This window comes from Melanotaenia boesemani, chromosome 13, assembly GCF_017639745.1.
Source record: "Melanotaenia boesemani isolate fMelBoe1 chromosome 13, fMelBoe1.pri, whole genome shotgun sequence".
Lineage (NCBI taxonomy): Eukaryota > Metazoa > Chordata > Actinopteri > Atheriniformes > Melanotaeniidae > Melanotaenia > Melanotaenia boesemani.
The window spans coordinates 28,117,882-28,137,988 of NC_055694.1; the positions used below are offsets into that span (position 1 = coordinate 28,117,882).

At 37.3% G+C, this 20,107-nt stretch overlaps 1 protein-coding gene across 2 annotated transcripts in view; it reads left to right on the plus strand.

Annotated features, from left to right (window-relative positions):
• Positions 1-20,107, plus strand: part of LOC121652166 (collagen alpha-1(XX) chain) — a 63,447-nt gene that overhangs the window by 26,008 nt on the left and 17,332 nt on the right. For both annotated transcript variants that reach the window (XM_042004791.1, XM_042004792.1), the window contains 16 exons: positions 1,444-1,573; positions 3,201-3,346; positions 5,367-5,496; positions 5,684-5,823; positions 9,461-9,587; positions 9,709-9,848; positions 9,932-10,064; positions 12,975-13,120; positions 13,316-13,445; positions 15,195-15,311; positions 15,430-15,576; positions 16,909-16,965; positions 17,514-17,552; positions 17,649-17,787; positions 18,434-18,576; positions 19,584-19,693. In XM_042004791.1, the coding sequence (XP_041860725.1) occupies positions 1,444-1,573; positions 3,201-3,346; positions 5,367-5,496; positions 5,684-5,823; positions 9,461-9,587; positions 9,709-9,848; positions 9,932-10,064; positions 12,975-13,120; positions 13,316-13,445; positions 15,195-15,311; positions 15,430-15,576; positions 16,909-16,965; positions 17,514-17,552; positions 17,649-17,787; positions 18,434-18,576; positions 19,584-19,693 (1,974 nt within the window). The remainder of the gene's footprint in view (positions 1-1,443; positions 1,574-3,200; positions 3,347-5,366; positions 5,497-5,683; positions 5,824-9,460; positions 9,588-9,708; positions 9,849-9,931; positions 10,065-12,974; positions 13,121-13,315; positions 13,446-15,194; positions 15,312-15,429; positions 15,577-16,908; positions 16,966-17,513; positions 17,553-17,648; positions 17,788-18,433; positions 18,577-19,583; positions 19,694-20,107) is intronic.

The window sequence follows — 20,107 nt, forward strand, 5'->3', positions numbered from 1 at the left end:
TTAACACTAGATACTAGAACCACTAACATTCCAATACCCCGTAGAACCCCCAGAGGAGGTTATTTTGACACCATGCTCATGCGTTAAAAATGGTAAAGGTGACATTTACAGAGGCCAATTTTTTATTTTTTTTTCTCATTTGTATTATCGTTCTAATTCAGAAGTCGACACAGCTTCAATAAATAAATAATTAAGTAATTAGCATGTGGGATTACTTTGGGCTTGTATTTAAAATAGAAAATGTCAAATACGTACTAGTTTACATCATTCACTTATCAGGTAACATATAACAAAATTAAATAATTTTTTAAAATGTATTTATATTTTTTATCAATTATTTGTGGGGGAGCAATTAGATAAACAAACATCATATATTGCTAAAGTAATGAAACAGAAGGTGGATATCAGCTGATATTAATTTATTGTATTGCACGTCGACAGCTCAATAATAAACGCACGGCGGGTCATTCTGGTATCGATGTAGCTTCAATAAGAGGACCCATGCATTCAGTGCAGTGATATCCAAAACGTTATAAAGCACAGCAACAGGCCATCTTCTAGTTGCAGCTCCAGATGAGTACTGCCCCGGCATCAAGGACGTTTACTCCTAACTTGGTCCTATCGTAGTATGAGGAGCTGATCATTTCTCCTCCATCTGAGTCCTCCTCATTCATTTGTTGGAGCAAAGCCAACGCTTATTCTGCATTCATTCTTCTGCTTCTGTTCTTTTTAAAAAAGCTCAAAGTTTTCAACAGATTTTGATCAAATTTTCATTAAATGTCAAAAATGGAATGAAGGAACAAGTTATTACACTTTGGGGGTGATCCAGTTCATCGTTTGGATCCAGATATTTTTTAAAGGATCCTTTACTATGGGGAGAAAGGGATAATTTTGTCATTACAGCTTCTAACTCAACAAATAATGGCCACAATCATTGGCAAATAAAAAAAAATTACGAGATGTTATAATCCTACATTGTTTGACTTGGATTATGTTGATATTCTGGATCTGGCGATCCAGAAGGTTCAAAATATAGGGGGGTACCAGGTGGGCTGTTGGGCCTTTTGGGATTTTTCTCAGGTGAGTGACCCTATGACTTGGCAGAGGTCTGTGCCGTCTGAGTGCTTCTACTTTGTAATGTGTTTGTTGTAAATAACATGTAAACAATGTCTAATTTAATTAATCATAACCAATATAATTCTCAATGAACATATCTCTAAAATGTTGGATATATTTGAGCAGACCATAATATTTTGAATTTTGTACAGCAGTTTTTTCTCCTCACGATCCTGACAAAAAAAAGAATATTAATTGTGTCATCATCATTAAATATTGTATGATGGATAAAATGTATGCTTTATGGGTAAAGTGTTTTCATCTAAGTATTAGTAGTGGAGAATTGTACATGTCCAGGCCTGACCTTTAGACTTGCTTTGTCTGCAGGTGGTGCTGCCCGGCTCTGAATCCTCTGTGCTGCTGGACGGCCTGTCATCTCACACTCTGTACCACGTGTCCATTTTCCCTGTGTATGCAGACAGCGTTGGCCTTGCACTCAGAGGAACTGTCACTACATGTAAGCTTGACAATAAAGAATAAATACAACAATGTGAGGATCAAGGCGGCAACATGAGTACATTTTAGAGTTAGAGGGAGTTGTGAAGAATTGAAGATGGACCGAGGTCTGGAGTTATGGTAGAGGAAGAAGTGCAAGGCAGAATTTTATTTATTTATTTATTTATTTATATATATTTTTATTATTATTATGCTGGAAAGGATTAAAAAGAAATTGGACCTCACACAGCAAAAAGGAGATTTCCAGCAGGTTCATCAGCTTAACATAAAAAGATATTCCGAAATCTAAGCATTTTTTAATAAAATGGCTCTGAGCTTCCTAAAAGAAAAAACTAAATACTTTATTTCTAAGCCTCTGAAAAGCTCTTTGTTAGCTGTCTGGAAATAACCATTCCAGATCTAAGAGAAGGTCCATGCTTACTCCACAGCCGGTGTTAATTAGTGAAAAGATTTAAGTATCATCAGTGTGCAAAGTGCAGATGTTCTTTGATCATAAAGAGCTAGACAGCTGGAAGCACTGTGGGGTTTTTTTCCATTTGGCATATTTTTTCCTCTAAAATGTGTCAGTTATCTGAAATTCTCATATTGTATTTGGTTTTGACATTTCGGTGAAAGCTTTGGGCTCGTTTGAATCGGCGGGGTGTTCAAAATTTTATAATTTCCAGAGCATTACTATTACCTCTCACGGGGAAATAATGCATTTCTTTAAGTTTGTGACATTTCCTAAGCTATAGTAAAGAATTCCCTTTTAGTGGACTCCAAGGTCTGTCTGCAGACATCATTACTCTTTCTGTTTGTAATGTAAGTGGCAGTATGAACAACAAAAACAAGTTTACACAGTTATAACAATCTTGGTGATCGGTGTTTAGTCTGAGAAGCTTTATTCTTCATTGCAGCCTGAAGCCTTAGTCTTCAGGAATAGTTTTCCGGGCTTCTGGAAGGACGTTCCAAAGTTCTTCTTTGGCTGCCTTTCATTCTTTATTGTTCTAGAGTTGTTCCTATTTCTTGAGGACATCACTTTCAGATACCGTTCATCTACCTTAGGTAGTTTGTTTTGTTTTGTTTTGTTTTTAGCCTGACCCTTCTTCTTTTTTCATCTCGTTGTCCACTATCCTCAAATGTTTCAAGATGTTTCAAGAAAACATACTACACCCTCCTGAGATATGTTAAGTTTTCAGGTAATAGCTTTTTAGGAATCAACTTCACAGAATTATGTATGAAGAATGATAACAGTTTGACAGAGAAAATAGGACTGGTGCTCCGTCTGTCAATCTGCTATTTTTCATAGATGCATCTAAAGAAATGGAACAAAATATGTGTCTTCATTTGATCTTTAGTAACAAAGCACCTAAAGTAAACAGATTGACAAAACCCTTGTTAGTCTCTTGAATTAGATGCCTTTATTAACGCTTAAATTATTCACACATGTTGGTCAGGGTTGAGTTGCATAGCAAACAAAATAAAATGCATTCCTCTGATAAGGTTGTGTACATGAAAAAGATCTTCAGCAATACTGAAGAACTTTTGCTCAAGACGATTTTAAATGATTAAAAGAAAGTTTGGCAGCTTGGAAGCAAAATATAAAGAAATGATGTTTCTTCTTACTCGGCCTCTTTCCCCCCTCACAGTGCCACTGGTCATGCCAGCCAACTTGGAGGTGATTCCTTCCTCTTACAGCATGCTGCGAGTGAGTTGGAGTGCAGCTCCTGGTGCTACTCAGTACATGATCCTGTACTCTGCACTCAGCCATGGAGAGCCTGATGATGCAAGGGAGGTGAGACATAATTCTGTAAAATTATGTGCAGAATATGACATGACTTAAAAATCAGGGAAACTCAGCATTATCTTAAAGAAAAGAGCAAAAGCAAGACAAGAGTGTCTATATTTGAGATATGTTTGTTCATTGTACATAGGAAAAAATAAACACCAGGATGTAAATTAATGCCCCAAACCTTATATTATTGTACAGCCTTTCACTAAAACAACACCATCTTCTTTTCTTTTATTTTTTTATTGAAGAAAAGCAAAATACAATTCTGTCCACAGAACAAATTCCCTTTTTTTTTTTTTTTTTTTTTTTTAATTTATAAGGAACCATGTACAATTTAAACATAAATGTTGCCCACCCAAACATAGACAAACATTTATTCAGTGCCATAAGAAGGTACAAAAGGTTGAGATTTAGAGTGACATGAGTTAGTGGTTTCAGATTTGAGTTGTTTTTAAAAAGTTTCAGTTCAGATTTAAAACGGTTAAGGAACTTCAGCTTTTTGAATGGTTACTTAGTGTATTCCACTACATGTTGGCTTTAAAGGAAAAGGCTTAATAAGGATGGCTTCTTGGTGAGTAAATATATTAAAAGATTGTCCAAAAGTTGTGCAGGAGAAAGGTACATTACAGTTGTAGTTGGAAGCTATTCTGGTGTATTTTACAGAACTAGCAGGGTGATAACAGACAAAATCCAGTAAACTTGATGGAGCAATTTAGAATCCTAGTCCTAATATACTAGACTCAAGTTTGACAATAGTCTAAAATTTTCAAACTTGATTCAGTAAGGGAGAAATGATCTAATATGTCTGAAGCTTGCCAGGTTGTATTGATAGCCATTTTTTGGGGTGTCTAATTGGAAGTTAAGCCTTGAATCCAGAGTGACACCAAGATATTTGATTTCAGTGACTATTTCAGTAGATTCATTCTTAAATAAAATGTCTGCAGTTGTAAGCTGCCCCTAGTTTTACAAAACATACCTTTCGTCTTACCGATATTTAGAGTAAAACAAGATGGATCAAGCCACTGGACTACACCTTATATGGCATGAGTTAATTTCTGAGCTGCTAGCTGAGCGGTTTTTAAATGTACAGTATACAAAACAGCTTCATCAGTGTACGGTGGTATATCTACACAATGACAGTGTTTTGGAAGATCATGTATATAAAGACTAAAAAGTAAAGGTCCTAACACATATCCTTGGGGTATTTTTCATATAACTGAAGCATGCATTTTTAACTCTTTCTATGTGACATTTGACAGTACAAGCAATATTCTTTTTGGCCTTTGATTACCTGCTTCATGGCGATTTTTACATTTGAAGATTGGTGAGATCACTGCAATCTTCACGTTACCTGGAAAGCACCTGTGTGTAATTGAAAAGTTAACTAAATGTGTAATTGGGGAGGTAAAAAATATGTTTCTTTATGAACATACTAGTATGAAAAGCATCTTTACTTTAAAAATTTTTTAAGGAAAAGTTTATTTTTTTTAACCTGACCTTCATTCTTGGCCTTCGTCAGTATGAATAGTCAGTTCCTTTTTTAAAAACTGGTTCAGCTCATGTACTGACTGAATAAAAGAATAAATAAAAATTGAAGCAAGTGTAACGTTTTCTGTTATCTTTCCCTGAAATCTAAGCCGTATAAGTGATGTTGTTCTCGCCCTATAATGGGTGTGATCACATAATGTTTTTCCAGCAGAACTAACGCCATATGGATGGCCCTGTTGTAGTCCAATGCAAATTCCTTATTTTCTGCCAACTTTTCTCAGAGATAAATGTTTCCCCCTCTTTTTCCACTTTCTCCTTTTGTAGTCTGTTCATTCATGTTTAGATAACTAAATACCATTATATATTCCAGAGATATCTTTATTGCACTCTCCTGATTTAGTTAAACACCTGAATAAATCCCAACCATCTTCCAAAGCAAATATTTTTGTAAAACAGCACCGTTTTGTACTTTAAAATGAGATGGATCATCAAACTTCCATGTCCATATTTGTGTTTTGCTTGTGTGTCTGTGCAGGAGAAATTCAGTGCAGATCAGACTGTGGTGGAGCTGACAGGTTTACTACCAGCAACAGACTACTCCATCACACTTTATGCCCTTTACGATGAAGAACCCAGTGACCCTGTCACCTCTGTTGCTACCACCTGTAAGGATTTCCCTGAACATTTATTGTATACTTTCCTCTTCATCTTTATTGTTTTAGCCCTTTTTTCCTTTTTCTGTACTTTTTAATTCAAATGAGACATTTACTGACTGTTCTATTTTTCAGTATTATCACCTCTGATACCGTAATATATTTATTTACAGTACCTTCCCATTTTCCTTTCCTTCAGTCCCTCTCCCAGCACCAGTGAGCATTCAGTTCCCGATGGTCACCCATAGTATGTTGAGAGTGAGCTGGGTGCCCGGCGCTGTCGATGTCCCCGGCCACAGAATCACCTACAGCACCAACCATGGCAGTGACATCAAACAGGTAAGTCCCCCAAAACAAACTTACATAAAAATAAAACACCAGAAACATACTGTCTATAAGTTAATAAATTACTCTCACAGATATGGTTCAGTATCAATGGTTCTCAAGTGCTTTTACCAAAATTCACACCACATGGAAACAAGTACTTTAAAGGCTTTTCTTTGATGAATGTCTCTGTGAAAGACTTTTTTACAGATGAAAATGATTTTTACAGAAGAAAACGTTCATCAAAATAGACTGATATAGCAAATAAAATACATATACATAAAATACATATAAAATACTTTTTTTTTAATTATTGTAATGTCATATGGTGTAATACATATCCAAGCTATCTTGACAAATTACAAATATTACAGAAGAAAGTGGTACGTGTTATATCATGGGCCAGGTACAATGCTCCCTCGGATCCTCTTTTCCATAGGTATAGACTTCTGAAACTGACTGAGTGCAATATCTGTCATAATGCTTGTATTATGTATGATGTAGTATTTAAGCTTAATGACAGACTCTGGCATCTCATACCAATTAGTTAACCTACTCATCAACATAATACAAGAGGTAACATGCAAAGGTCCTTAGATTTGGAATGAGTTAGATAGTACTATAAAAGAGGTACAATCTCTCTCCATCTTTAAAAATAAATTAAAACAAGCACTTTTAGTAACATATATTTAGTTTTAAATTACATTCGGCTGGTATGTTAAATTAATATAATATTTAAATATAAATTATCATAAATTAAATGGAACATAGCCCTTGTGATTGCATTCAATGGAAATTAAATTAAAACTTGAAAACTACCATATCTTCTTAAATATAGAATTCTAGGTAGTTTTCTAGACTTACTTTAGATTGATGGAAATGATTAGATTGGATAAATATCTTATTGTGTGTTTACTGGGACCCCATTTATAAGCCAGCTATAGCTTCTGGGGTGTCCCATTTTACAAGGCCTATGTTTTGATATTTGTAAAAAATACTGTTGTCTTGTCTTATAATAAAAAGCTTTCATTCCTTCATTCATTCATTCACTCATTCATTCATTCATTCATTCATTCATTCATTCATTCATTCATTCGTTCAAAAAACAATTAAAATAACTCAACAAAGTTGACAGCAGCAGTTCAAATTATTATACTTCTGGTCAGAAGGAAATTTTTTGCTTTATTTTTCCTTTTGAATTATATTTGATTGGACTCATTCATGAAGTTAGTTGCATGGTAAAAAAAAAAATGTTTATCCATTTTTTTTTTACCATGCAACTAACTTCATGTATAATCATTGTTATTGACAGACCTAGGTGCTCTACTTCAGTCACTTCTGGTATGACAGTAGCTGCGTATTAGGAGAAGATGTCGTTAGGTGGTGACCAACATTCATCAGGCATTTCGACCCCGAACCATAACTCCCTCGATTTAGTTGGCAGTGATGGCCAGTCACTGTCCATCCTATCCTGACCCCCAGCTTGCCTCCTCTCTCCTACTTCAAAGCCAACAAGAGGCTCCCTTCTGCCTCCCGCAACCTGAGGGCTGTTGATTTCCTTTCTGTCCTTGTTAGTCCCAGTGCTGAGTGTGCTCCACACAGACTGTGCCGGGAAGCCCCTGCACTCGACCTTTACTGGAAACAGCTAGGCCTGCCATCCTTTGTCCCTACATTGTTGGTACTTTGTGGTTTTCCTCTCTGAGGTCTCCTGGCATCCGTCTCCCCTTGGGACTGTCAGTTTGTTCAGGATGATCTTCTTGGTGTCCTCTGACGGCAAGACCAGTTCAGGCCTTAGAGACATTTGGAATGCCTGAGGGAAGTGGAGTCTCCTCCCCATGTCTGCCCTCATCTCCCACGATGGTGCTGTCTGCAGGAGGCCTTTCATGGTCATCTTGGAGGATGCTGGTTTCTCCCCCTCTCTGATGAACTGAATAGCCTGTGTTGGTCTTACATGGGGTTAATATTAACCTCATGAAACATGAATTAAGTTGTACTGACTTAATTCCTTTTGCTACTGCAGTAAAGCCATTTATTTGGTAAGAGCTTAGTTCTTAGTTCTGAAAGAACAAATAGAAAACAATGCTCCTTATTCACCCATATGTTTTCTACATTGCCGTGAGTATGTGATGAAGAATGAGCTACTGAAAATGTTAAGGTGAAAAATGAAATGAAAAATCTCAAGACTGTCCAGTGTCCCGAACAGTTGGAGATTTTTGTCACCTCCTTCCCAACAGTCCATTTGTTTATAAATCAAGAGAAATAATTATAAATTGCCTTAAAAGTTAATTTTTTAAAATTAAAAAATGAGACTGGGTGGTATATGGGCATTTAAATCTATACTGGTCATTTTCCAAGAGAAGTAAAAACATCAGCATACTGTTTGTTTCTGTCTGGAGCCGATTTCTAAGTGAGGCCTCACTTTTCCTGCTGGCTGGCAGTATATTCAACAAATGATTTTTACTCATGTGTAGCTGCAGTCAAAACACAGACACAGTGTTTAGAAAAATCACTGTTTTAACAGGCAGTATTTGAATCTTTGATACAAACATACAAAAAAACGATAAAAGGTTTTTCATGACGTTCAGTCCAGACACAGAGACCTTTGGGCGGTTCTGTGGTGGTCTTTGAGGTGAGGCTGCTCAGTAGCTGGGGTTCGTGCTCCGGTAGTGCTGCTGATCGCCCGGGTCTCTGGGCCGCTCCAGTCTGCCTCTATCCTTCGTGGAGGCGTGGTGACATTTGCTCAATCACAATCATCTTTTGAGTTCTCATACTCTCCATGTTGACACAGTCACTGCGTTGTCCTGTGGGTTTACCCTTAAAGCTACTTTTGTTTAGGTTTTTTTGTGTGTGTGTTTCTGGTTCTGGTTTTTGCTGTGATACATGTTTGTTTGTTTTTTTTATTTTTCCCAGCTTGCTCATCTCTTTTAGGTACTCATGATGATTGTCATCATTGTTTTCATGTAAAAGCCGTGGGAAATTCTCTGTTGTGTTTCTGTACAGGTGTAGCAGTTGGTTGGTGTTTGTTTGGATTGAAGGGTCGTTGCCTTCAATATGTTGTATCTCTGTTTCCTCTTTCTTTTCTCTACTCTAGTTTTCATTTCTGTTCATCCTCTTCTTTTTTCTGTCTACTCTGGTCATGTCTAGCAATATTATTTAAATTCTGTAATTCAAAAATTTAAATAAAAGATCAAGAGGAGCCTTATAGCCATAAAACTCCCCCTGGCACAGCAAATTTGTTAGGCATAACACAGCAGCCAGACCATCATTCTGCCGCTATCATGCTGGACAGGACCAAAAAATAAATAAGCTAATTGAGGAGCAGGAAGAAACCCAATTTCAATAAAAAGTGGTAAAGAAAACTAAAATACACTACATCCTATTCCAAAGAACGGGTCTAACAATAAAAGAAAGAAATAAGAACACAAAATTTACAGGAAGCCAAAAGACACAAAGAGAAAGCACAGCCCCACTTTTATGATTACAAAAGAAACATGTTTCTTTTTCAGTTTATAAAAAACAATGAAGAGGAAGTCAAATGTGCTCTGATTAACTACATGTAAAACTTCTTTTCTGATTCCAAATAAGTTATTGAGTCAAGCTGATCTAAAGGCTCTAAAGTCTCTCATTTTTAACCTTATTATAATCTGTCCAGGTGGAGGTAACAGGGCTGAACTCAGTGCTCGTTCAGAACCTCTCATCTCTATCAGGATACCTGGTATCAGTCCAGTCCAACTACCCACAAGGTCTGTCCACAGCATTCACCAGCAACGTCACCACATGTAAGTCATACGGAAATGCATCAAAGATGGCCTCCGAATCAAGAGAATGTTAAGTCATTATCATTAACCTGCAAATAGAAATAAATGTGTTTCTTTCCTCACAAATTTCACTCTCTCCTAGTGAAGGTGCCTTCTCCATCAGACCTGAGAGTAACTAACTTCTCAGGTACCGATATCACCGTTCGATGGGAGGCTGCAGCTGATGATGTTGTTTCTTATCTCATTAAGTGGATCTCCTTAAGTGGGGGAGACCTGAGACAGGTAGGGAAGGGAAATAGGACATTTGCATGTCTTCGTAAAGAAGTATACAGAGTGTATGATGTTGCTCTGTTTGTCTATTCTAGCTGAGGGTGAACGGTGACAGTGAAGGGGCTATTCTGGAGGGGGTGGAGAATGATAAAGAGTACCAAATCTCTCTGTCTGCACTTTATGGAGACGGAGCTCAGAGTGAAGCTGTGGCCATTCGATATAGCACCTGTGAGTAACATTTTTATTTGCATGCCATGCATTGATATACACAGTATCTCACCAAAGTGAGTACACCCTTTATGTTTCAGTAACAATTTTATCTCCCCAAATGACAATCTTATGGAAAGAAACTTGGATGTAACTTAGAGTAGACGGTGTACAACTTGTGTATAGCAGTGTAGATTTACTGGTCTCTGAAAATTACTCAACACACAGCTATTTTTGTGTAAATAGTTGGTAGCTGGGCTGCACGGTGGTGTGGTGGTTAGCACCGCAGCCTCACAGCAAGGAGGTCGCCTGTTCGAATCTCGGCTTCGAACCTTGAGGGTGGTGGCCTTTCTGTGTGGAGTTTGCATGTTCTCCCCGTGTATGCGTGGGTTCTCTCTGGCTTCCTCCCACCGTCCAAAGTCATGCATGTTAGGTTAATTGGACACTCTAAATTCTCCCTAGGAGAGAGTGTGCGTGTGAATGGTTGTTTGTCTCTATCTGTGTTGACCCTGCGACAGACTGGTGACCTGTCTGGGGTGTACCCTGCCTCTCACCTGTTAAAATGATGGGATAGGCTCCAGCTCACCCGCGACCCGAAATGGAATAAGCGGTCAAGATGGATGGTAGTCATACCTGTCATACCTGTAAGTGTTGTTCAAATATGCCCAGCCACCTGTTTTATTGTTCAGGTTTTTACCTGCTTTACTGGACAAATATGTTTATCATGGATTACAGCTGTGAAATTTGTTACTTTGTGTACTATTTTCTCATTATAACCATTAGATGTTTAACATCTCTGTGGATTGGGGGCGGGGGTCACTTTCCCTGCTCTGATAAAATGTCACAGATCAAGGTTGCTTTCGTTCCAGAGCAGTACTGTTCTCACCTGAAAAAAGTGAGTAAAGGGTTCTGCAGCCGTTTTTGTAAACATGATGGAAGATGTTGCTGTATTTGTGTTAAACCCATTTATGGCTATTGCTGTCGAGCAGGTAGATGGTATTGACATGGAAATAATCGACCTGCAAAATGACATTGAACTTAAAGACAGATCATGGGACAGAGACCTTTGGGGACTTGTTCATAGGGAGAAGCTTCCTCTCCTTTACTCCTGAGGCTCCACTTATGTCTTTGACATGACATTGTCTCAAATGAAAATTAAATTGAACAGTCAAATTGAGCTTTTTTGGTTTAAGGAAACTGGCGCAGGTAAAACTTTGTCTTTCTAGGCAGCAAGTTGAAACAGTAATCCATGCCTTTATATCTACACGGCTGGGGTACTGTAATCCTGTCTATACTGGAGTAAGTCAGTTTTTACGCTGCATGAGTTTTTAACAGGGACCTGAAAGAGACAACACATAACTCCTGTCCTGACTTCACTCCACTGGCTGCCTGTACACTTTACACTCCATTTTAAGATCCTTATGTTTGTTTTTAAAGTTTTAAATGGTCTTGCTTCACCTTATTTATCTGATGTTTTCCACCGCTATACTCCTTCTCGGTCCCCCAGGTCAGCTGATCAGCTGCTGTTGGTTGTCCCCTGTTGCAAACTCGTAGAGTGGACAGGGCCTTCTCTATCAGTGCATCTAAATTATGGAACGATCTACCCTTGTCTATTCGCCAGGCTCGCTCATTGTCCATTTTTAAAACCCATCTTAAAACTCACTTTTACACATTGGCTTTCAACCCAACCAGAGACTGAATCTTATTTGGTTTTTATTTATTTTTTAATGTAGTTTTTATTGTCTGGATTTGATTTTTTTTTTATTTAATTTAATTTTACCATATTTTAATTGTTTTTGTTATTGTTATTTTTACAGTTTTTATGCTTTTTTTTTTTGCTTTGTTGTTCAGCACTTTGTTCAGCTGTGGCTGCTGTTAAATCACTTTATAAATAAATTGATGATGATGATGTTGATGATGATGAGTTGCTCAGTCAGAGGTGTCGCACACAATTGAAACATAGGACCAAAACAAACAAAAAAAAATGGTAAAGAAACACAGATGAAAAGCTCAGATACTTAAGACATGACGATTCCTTTCACTCTATTTCAAAGCAGATTTTTCTACCACTTAATATTCTCTCTTACATGTTTGGCTGAAAGAAGCCCACTGCTGTGATTGTTCCTCATATATGTGATGCTGCACCCATGTGGCAGGAAAATGCTACAACCAAGCAGCAAACCTCCAGCAGGTGAAATGTAAAGCCTATGCGCAAGTGCAAAAAATTGCAGTTCACCCCTCATCCACTAGGGGCTGACTCCAAAACAGAGCAAATCCCCATAGACTCATATGTTAAAAAGACCAACTTCACAGCAGAAATAAACATGTTTAAAGTTTGGTACAAAAATCCATTTTAGGATTATTAGGTCAAGTTTACCTATTGTTGAATACTGATAATATAATCACCAGCTTAAAAACATTATTTCCACCTTGCAAGGTCACAGAACTAGCTCTAGGTTAGTAATATATTAAACTCTGGCATTTTGAACCTGGAATTAGGAAATTATGCATTTCCAAATGGAAATATTCACTCATAGTGTTTACATGCTTCTTTCAGATGTTATTTGAATTTATTAAATAAATAAATAAAACTCTAGAAAAATTAGCAAAGTTTAAAAAGTTAAATGTAACAAACAGTCTATATTATACTACACCATGAACCTCTTCTATTTGGTTTCCTGCACAGCATTAGGGCCAGACTGCATCTCTGTTCCCTTTTTTTTTTTTTACATCTTATTTATTTACCTTGTTTGTGAATTCATCTTGTACTTAATGTCAAAAACAAATCACTTTTTTGTATAAAGTGTTCAGTTGTCTTATTGTGTTTGTTCTTAGATTATACTTTTATGCCAAAATGATCTTCTTTCATGGGACAGTTGCTGATGTAGACATTAGTCTGAAACAATTGTTATTTGTGCTGTGGTGTTGCAGTGTCAGGTGGAGGCCCATCGAACGTAGTCGTTTCAGAGGAGACTGCAGTCAGTTTGGTGGTAAGCTGGGTGCCACCTAACGCTCATGTCCTCCAGTACCGTGTGTCTTTCATGGCACTCACTGGAGCTGAGACTCAGGACAACACTGTGAGTGCACTCTAACTATTACGTTTTAACACTTTGTACTTACTGTATTTTTGTGCAAGCTTTTTGTGCAATATCAATAAACTTGTTCAATTTCTTACATTTAATAACTTTGTTTCTTCTTTACCAAACAAATCATAATGTTGGCAGTTGTCCGGCTTTCTCTAGAGCCTTGAAAGACTGGTTTCTTTTCTACAGGTTTTGGTCCCAGGTGGTAATAAGCAGGTGGTGTTAGAGTCATTACAGCCAGATACACGTTACAGCATCTTGGTCACTGCAGAGTATCGCAACAGAGAGGGGGGCAGTGGGTCAGCTCAAGGCAAAACTGGTGAGTCAAACACAATAGACGCCGCTGTTTTTTTAAAAACACAACTATGATGTAACTTCATCCTTACAGGAATTTATATTGATAAGAAAAGGTAAAGAGCTAGGTGTATGTCCTGAACTATTTCCCTCCATAGTGTGGAAAAGGCACTAAATACACTTCTGTATGAGAGTTGAATTAGAAGGTAAAGTTGGGTCAAGTTAAAAAAAAACATTACCAATCCATTTTGTAGAATTAATTGTGGGAAAACATTATTAATTTAGTAGTTCATTTAGAAAAAAGGACAGTTAAAAATGGGAGTCCAAAGTTGTTTTGAGGCCACCACAAGACACCTGTCTATCTTTTATCTACTATTTGTTATAGTGCTTTTCCATTACATGATGCCATATGGTACAACGGTACCATACAGCTGCTATATGGTGACTTTGAAACAATGCAGTGTTGATTGAGTCATCACCTGTGGGTGTAAACAAATTAGCTTCATAGACATGACACACTTCCTTGTTCAATGAAGTTATTTGAAAGGACTCAGCTTAAAATTTTGATATTTCCATGCACAAATCACAGACCGAGACTGAGTGGTTACAGCATTATAAAACTAACTAAATATACTCGGGAAAGTAATTATTCTGTTACTTTTTTTTTCATAAAAGGAAAATATGTTCCCTTTCAACAGAATTGCAAAATTATCTGCCTGGTCAATTATTTATAATAAAACTAGGTGTGACTGATGTTAACTGACTTGACTACTGGGGTACTTCCTCAGCCAAAGTTCCAAGTAAGTCAAACTATTACTACTCACAGAGCAAAATTGGTCTGACCTGTTTGTGGCCTAAACAATGCACTTACGTGGATACGACGCAAAGAATGACAGCCCTGTGATGGCCCAGATCTGGTTGGCCAAAAGGCCCACACATGGGCCAGCATGAGGCCAGCTGCAGATACACTGGTGACCCTATGCTGGCCCAGAACAGTTAAAGCACTGGCACCAGATGTCTTGCCATGTGATAACAATATGTGTATCTGGCCCAGCTTAAAAATGCCTCAACAAAATTTATAAAATTGTAGAAATTACATTTATTTTGAATTAAATAACTTATTTTAAATAACAACATACAATGCAGAGGTGTATATAAAAACAGCATATCCATCCATTGTTTATACTTGTTTATTCCAATGCAGCATTGTAAGAGGGTGGTGGAGCTACTATGCGAGAGGCAGGGTACACCCTAAAGAGGTCGCCAGTCCGTTTCAGTGCCAACACAAAGACAACCACTCACACTCACTCCTAGGGAGAATTTAGAATCACCAATAAACTTAACATGCATGTTTTTGGACTGTGGGAGGAAGACAGACTACCTAGAGAGAGCCTAAGCATGCACAGGGAGAACATGCAGACTCCACATAGAAAGGTGCCGGCTGAGGTTCAAACCAGGAGCTTTGTTGCTGTGAGATGACGGCACTAACCGCTACACCACCATGCAGTCCCATAACAGTGCAACTAGAAATTGAAATATGACTGGATCAGATATAGTGACAGTTAATCTATTTTATTGAAAGAGATTAATCTCCTTGGAGGTACAGAGGGACAACTTTTCTCTGATAGCTTGTTTTAATATCACGACACCGTGAATGAGAACAGTCTGAATTGAGACTACATTGTGTTTAGTGACATTGCCACTCACAACCAAACATGACTGTTCTGTGTGCATTTGATTGTTTAACTTTTTGTTTACTTGTCTGTCTCTGCAGCCAGTTTGCGGGTGAGCAGCGTAAGTGTTGTCAGATCAGACCACTCAAGTATATGTGTGTCATGGAGACCGGTCTCTGCTGTTGATGGATATCGTATTGTAATCCAGTCTGTCAAAGGTGATCTTAAGTAACATCTGCGGAAGCTGACACTAGTATTCGTTTGAGCTGAAACCACACTGACTGCAGTTTGTAACCTGTTGGTGTGGATGTATGTGGTTCCTTTATGTGTGTACAGACAAGCAAACAAAGCAAGAAGTTGTTGATGGGTCCAGTAGCAGTCATTGCTTCATTGACCTGGAACCTGAGACTCTGTATCGCATCAGCGTGCACTCACTGCTCGGCTCAGCAGAGGGCACAGCTGTCTCCATTCTCCATCCAACAGGTCTGATGGCATCTTAAGTAACACTCATCGCATGCTATGTATTTTAGAAAGCTGACACCTAATTTTCTTTTTTACATCTACTGTATATATATATATATATATATATATATATATATATATATATATATATATATATATATATATATATATATATTAGTGATGGGCAACGATTAAATTTTTTAATCGCAATTAATCGCATGACATGCTGCGATTAATCGCGATTAATTGCATTGTTGCGCGCAAAATGTCTCTTTCCTTTAAAAGAAGGCCTACAGCTATATAAAGAAAATGCAGTCAATTTTGGTTTACAACCACGACATCAGGGGTCTCCAACCTGCAACTCTGGAGCTCAAAGTATCTCTTTGGACCTTCCACAATGCCTCTAAATACGTGGCTAAAATATATTTTTTAAATCTATCTTTCTTGTCATGAGGTTGGAAACCAGGGACTTTTTTTTCTTTACATAATTTTCCACAAATATCTACATCCCTTAGAAGAAATTCTGCTTATCCTCTTTTTATAAAGGTTTTATGTTTTTCTTTATCTTAAAATCTTAAAAATGGAAATAAAAATTTGGTTCTTCATAAATAACAAATAACCTTATGGTGGCTCTTCATTAAAAATATATATTAAGTTGCCTTCTTGAAAAGCCTTGTAACATTTGTGTCTCTAAAGGAGTTTTATTTAGCTGGCTGAGGGAAAAATGTCTCTTTGGATTGGAAAGGCTGCAGACCCCTGCACTAAACACATAAACAGATTTAGCAGCAGTTTTCTCTTTAAACAGGAACAGTTAAAATATTTCTTCATATATATTCATAAAATCAAATATTTATGACAAAAAAGGATGAAATTTTCAGAATTTACTAACTAAAAGGTAATAAGTCAGCAGGATAAATTTAAAGCTGTGAAGCTGCTTCCTTCTAAACACAGAAGGAACAATATGTGATGAATATCAGCATCAGGAGAACAGACAGAAAGCAGGATTAGAATCTCACAGCTTCTAGATGGTGACTAGAGAGAAATATTCACAATATGCACAATAACTTCCATCCATGCACCTTTACTGCTTCATTATCCAGATTTCTGGCCTATAAATTCTCTAAACTTTAAAGTCTATCAAGACCCGAAGGTTACAAAGTTCATCAGTGATGTTAAGAGCACAAGCCTTAAGATGTTTACCAATGCTGACCCTCTTTGCTACCAAAACTAATAATCTAATTTTTCTCTTCATTTAATTGTAGAGAATTCTCTCTCATCCAGTTATTTGCTTTTAGCACTTTTGCTGCTGGTTACTGCATCATGAGTTATTTACTTTGGTTTGTTTCTTTGCAGCCACAGCTCCAGCCAGAATTCCCATCCAACCCCGGATGTACCCTATCACCAACGAAGGTGACTTTTTATATCATTCATCTCTTTGAACTGTTCTAAATAGCACTTCAAACTGAGAAGAAAGGTTATTCTATATTTGATTTCTCAGTTGGTCCAGTTTTATTTGTATTGTTTGCCTTAAACCTTTTAACTCCTGAAACATACTGTTTTTGGAGTAAATATGTTTGGATGTGAAACGTGAACTGCTAGTTTGCTCCTTCTTAGCTGAAAAAAAACAATGAGAGGTGGTACTTGCAACAGAAAATCATATCAGCTGTTCACTGACAGCTGTCATAATTCATGGAACAAAAGGAGAGGGAGGAGAACAGAGAAAGCCACAGAGGCGCTAGAGGAGCCACGTTTGTGCATAACTGCAGGAAAACCTCCGTGTCCTGTCATCATTACAGGGAAATGACGATCTATTGGGCTTGTCATGCTGCGCATGCATTAATTGCATTAAAGATAATAACGTGAATGGTCACCCATTACATTTTTTTTTAGAGTTGAGTAATTTTGTTTTATCTTTAAATGTGTCTGCCATGATGATGTCTCATCTCCGTTCATTACAGTCTGTCCTGAAGTCACCATCAGAAACCGCATCGTTAAAGGTAAAAAATGAAAGGAAAAAAAAGTGTCATATGATTTTAAAATATGAACTAGACAGTATTTTTTACAGTGTTATGATTTGTGTGTCGCTTATTCAGGGTTTAACATGATGGAAGCGTTTGGTCTGACGCAGAAGGCCCACTCATCAGTGGAGGGCGTGGCTGCTGAGCCTTTTGTCTTTAACACACTCCCCACCTACACTTTGTTCAGAGATGTTCAACTGACACAGAGCACCAAGTGAGACTCTTTTCATTCTTTTATCCTCCCCTCCTTTTCTTATTTTTGCTTCTATTTATGTATATATACTTATTTAAATTAGCTTAAATAAAACGGCATGTAAATGTCGAATATTAACATGTATTTATTTATTTTACTCTGACTTCGATGTAACACAGACCTCTACCTTTTTCCCGTACCGTTTGATCAGCAGTGTTTAGGGTAAATATTCCTGTGAAACTGAATAATTCCCATCCATGAAACTAGAGCCAAGCCTATCAGAAATAAAACCTAAATGAATGCTGCTAAATTCTAGTTAAACGGAAGGAGTACTTGGGTGAGAATTTAAGTATTCATGTAAATAATGTTTTCTCTAAAAACTGATTTGATATTACACATCAGCATCCAAATATGATGCAAGTGCAAACTTTATAGTTGTTCCAGTCACATCTTTTTTATTTTTTGTTTTGTTTTATTTTATTTTTTTGGGAAAAAAAAGACATGAAGGAACTGCTTAATTTCAGGCCTGCGGTATTCAAATACATCATGTCATTAAAGGAATCTCTACATCTATACATTTATCTGACCAAAAGCGTTTAGATAATTGACATTATTTTTATTTATTTTTAAACAAGAGAGTATCAGAGTTTGTTTTATATCTTCTCAGGTTCATCCATCCTGCAGGTTTCTCTCCAGAGTACACCATCAGCATTCTCTTCCGCCTGCTACAGGATACACCCAGAGAGCCGTTCGCTCTCTGGCAGCTCACTGACAATGACTTCCAACCAAAGATGGGACTGGTGATTGACCGTGAGTACCATCTCTGTCATTCTCCAACGTCTCAAAATCTCAGAACAATTTTGGAACCTGTGGTTTTCAACAAGGGGTCCATGACTCCCTGAGTCATGAAAGAAAAAAAACTACTAGTTTCAAATACACCTTAATCCCACATATTGTAGGTAATCAATGAATAGAGACAGAAGATGTCAGCTTTCAGTCAGAACTGTATACATTTAACACATTTAATGACACAGGGACTTTTTCAAGCTGGGAACCACTTCATTCACAGCACAAAACCAGCCTAAACCTGTCAGTTCAAGGCTCCTGCACACAAAAAGGAGGGCCCACCGCTTACATGTTACATGTTGGCTCGTTACTAACTGACACTGATCCAAAACACAAGGATGCACCAATATTATTTGAAAAGTAGATGCCTTTGTAAAATCCATAAACAAGACAAACTTATGAAAAAAACATGATCAGGAATTTAGTGCATTTAGATCCAGATATCCCTGCTATAGCACTGCAGCTCTTACCCAAAACAGCCAACTACTGAGGCCATTGAGCTAAAATAGATAGCTGTGTAATTCAACCAAAAAACTCCATGAGCACAAGAGAGATATCAACCCCCTCAGAAACCACTGCTGAAAATGCAGATTTTGTAGCTGATAAGAGTAAGTTCAAATGAAAGAAGACGAAAATATACATAAAATTGACTGAAGTTTGGATTTACCTTCAAGGGGACAGATGGCACTGAGTTATCAATGTGTACCAAATGTATTGCGTTAAGTGGCTGCTTAAGGAGACAAATCGTGTTTGTTAAGGATGAGACTCTGCAAGTGATTTGGATACACTGCATGCAACACAGAAAATCACTTGTTGCCAAAGGTTTGAGTACTGAATTGTTAGATGTTATGTTTTTTGTTTTTGTTTTTTAAAAAGAAAATTTACTGTCTTTCATGTTTCATGTGTATGTTATTTATTTATTTATCATAAGTCATAAGGTGAGACGTTACTGTATGTGTTTTTTCCTACAGCTTCTAACAAACATCTGCAGTTCTTCAGTCTGGATTACAGAGGGGAGGTGCAGGAGCTGACCTTTGATCAACAGCAGGTCCACAGGCTGTTCTATGGCAGTTTTCACAAGGTGAGATAAAATACGCTGAGCTAGTCTTTAAGGACAGTTTAATTAGTGGAAGATCAAACAGTCATCCTGCTTGTGTACACAACCAGTCAAAAGTACTTCAGCACTTTGAATGATGCAGAAATGAAAAATCAATGAGCTACTGGGCACAAGGCGGAAACAGTAAAATTTTAAATGTTAAGGACAGCTGATACGATGAACCTGAACAACAAAAGAGGAGGATGTAATATGATGAGTTTTCCATTATACTTGCAGTCTAATGTCTCAGTTTTCATATATTTGATAGCAGTCCATTATATAAATGCTTGATTTAAACCTTTTCCATTATAGTAAAATTGTCCTAAAATGCGTGTTCTTGGTGTTTTTATGCAAGGCTTATTGGCAAGTTATTATGTTTTTGGTTTTATTTCATTTACA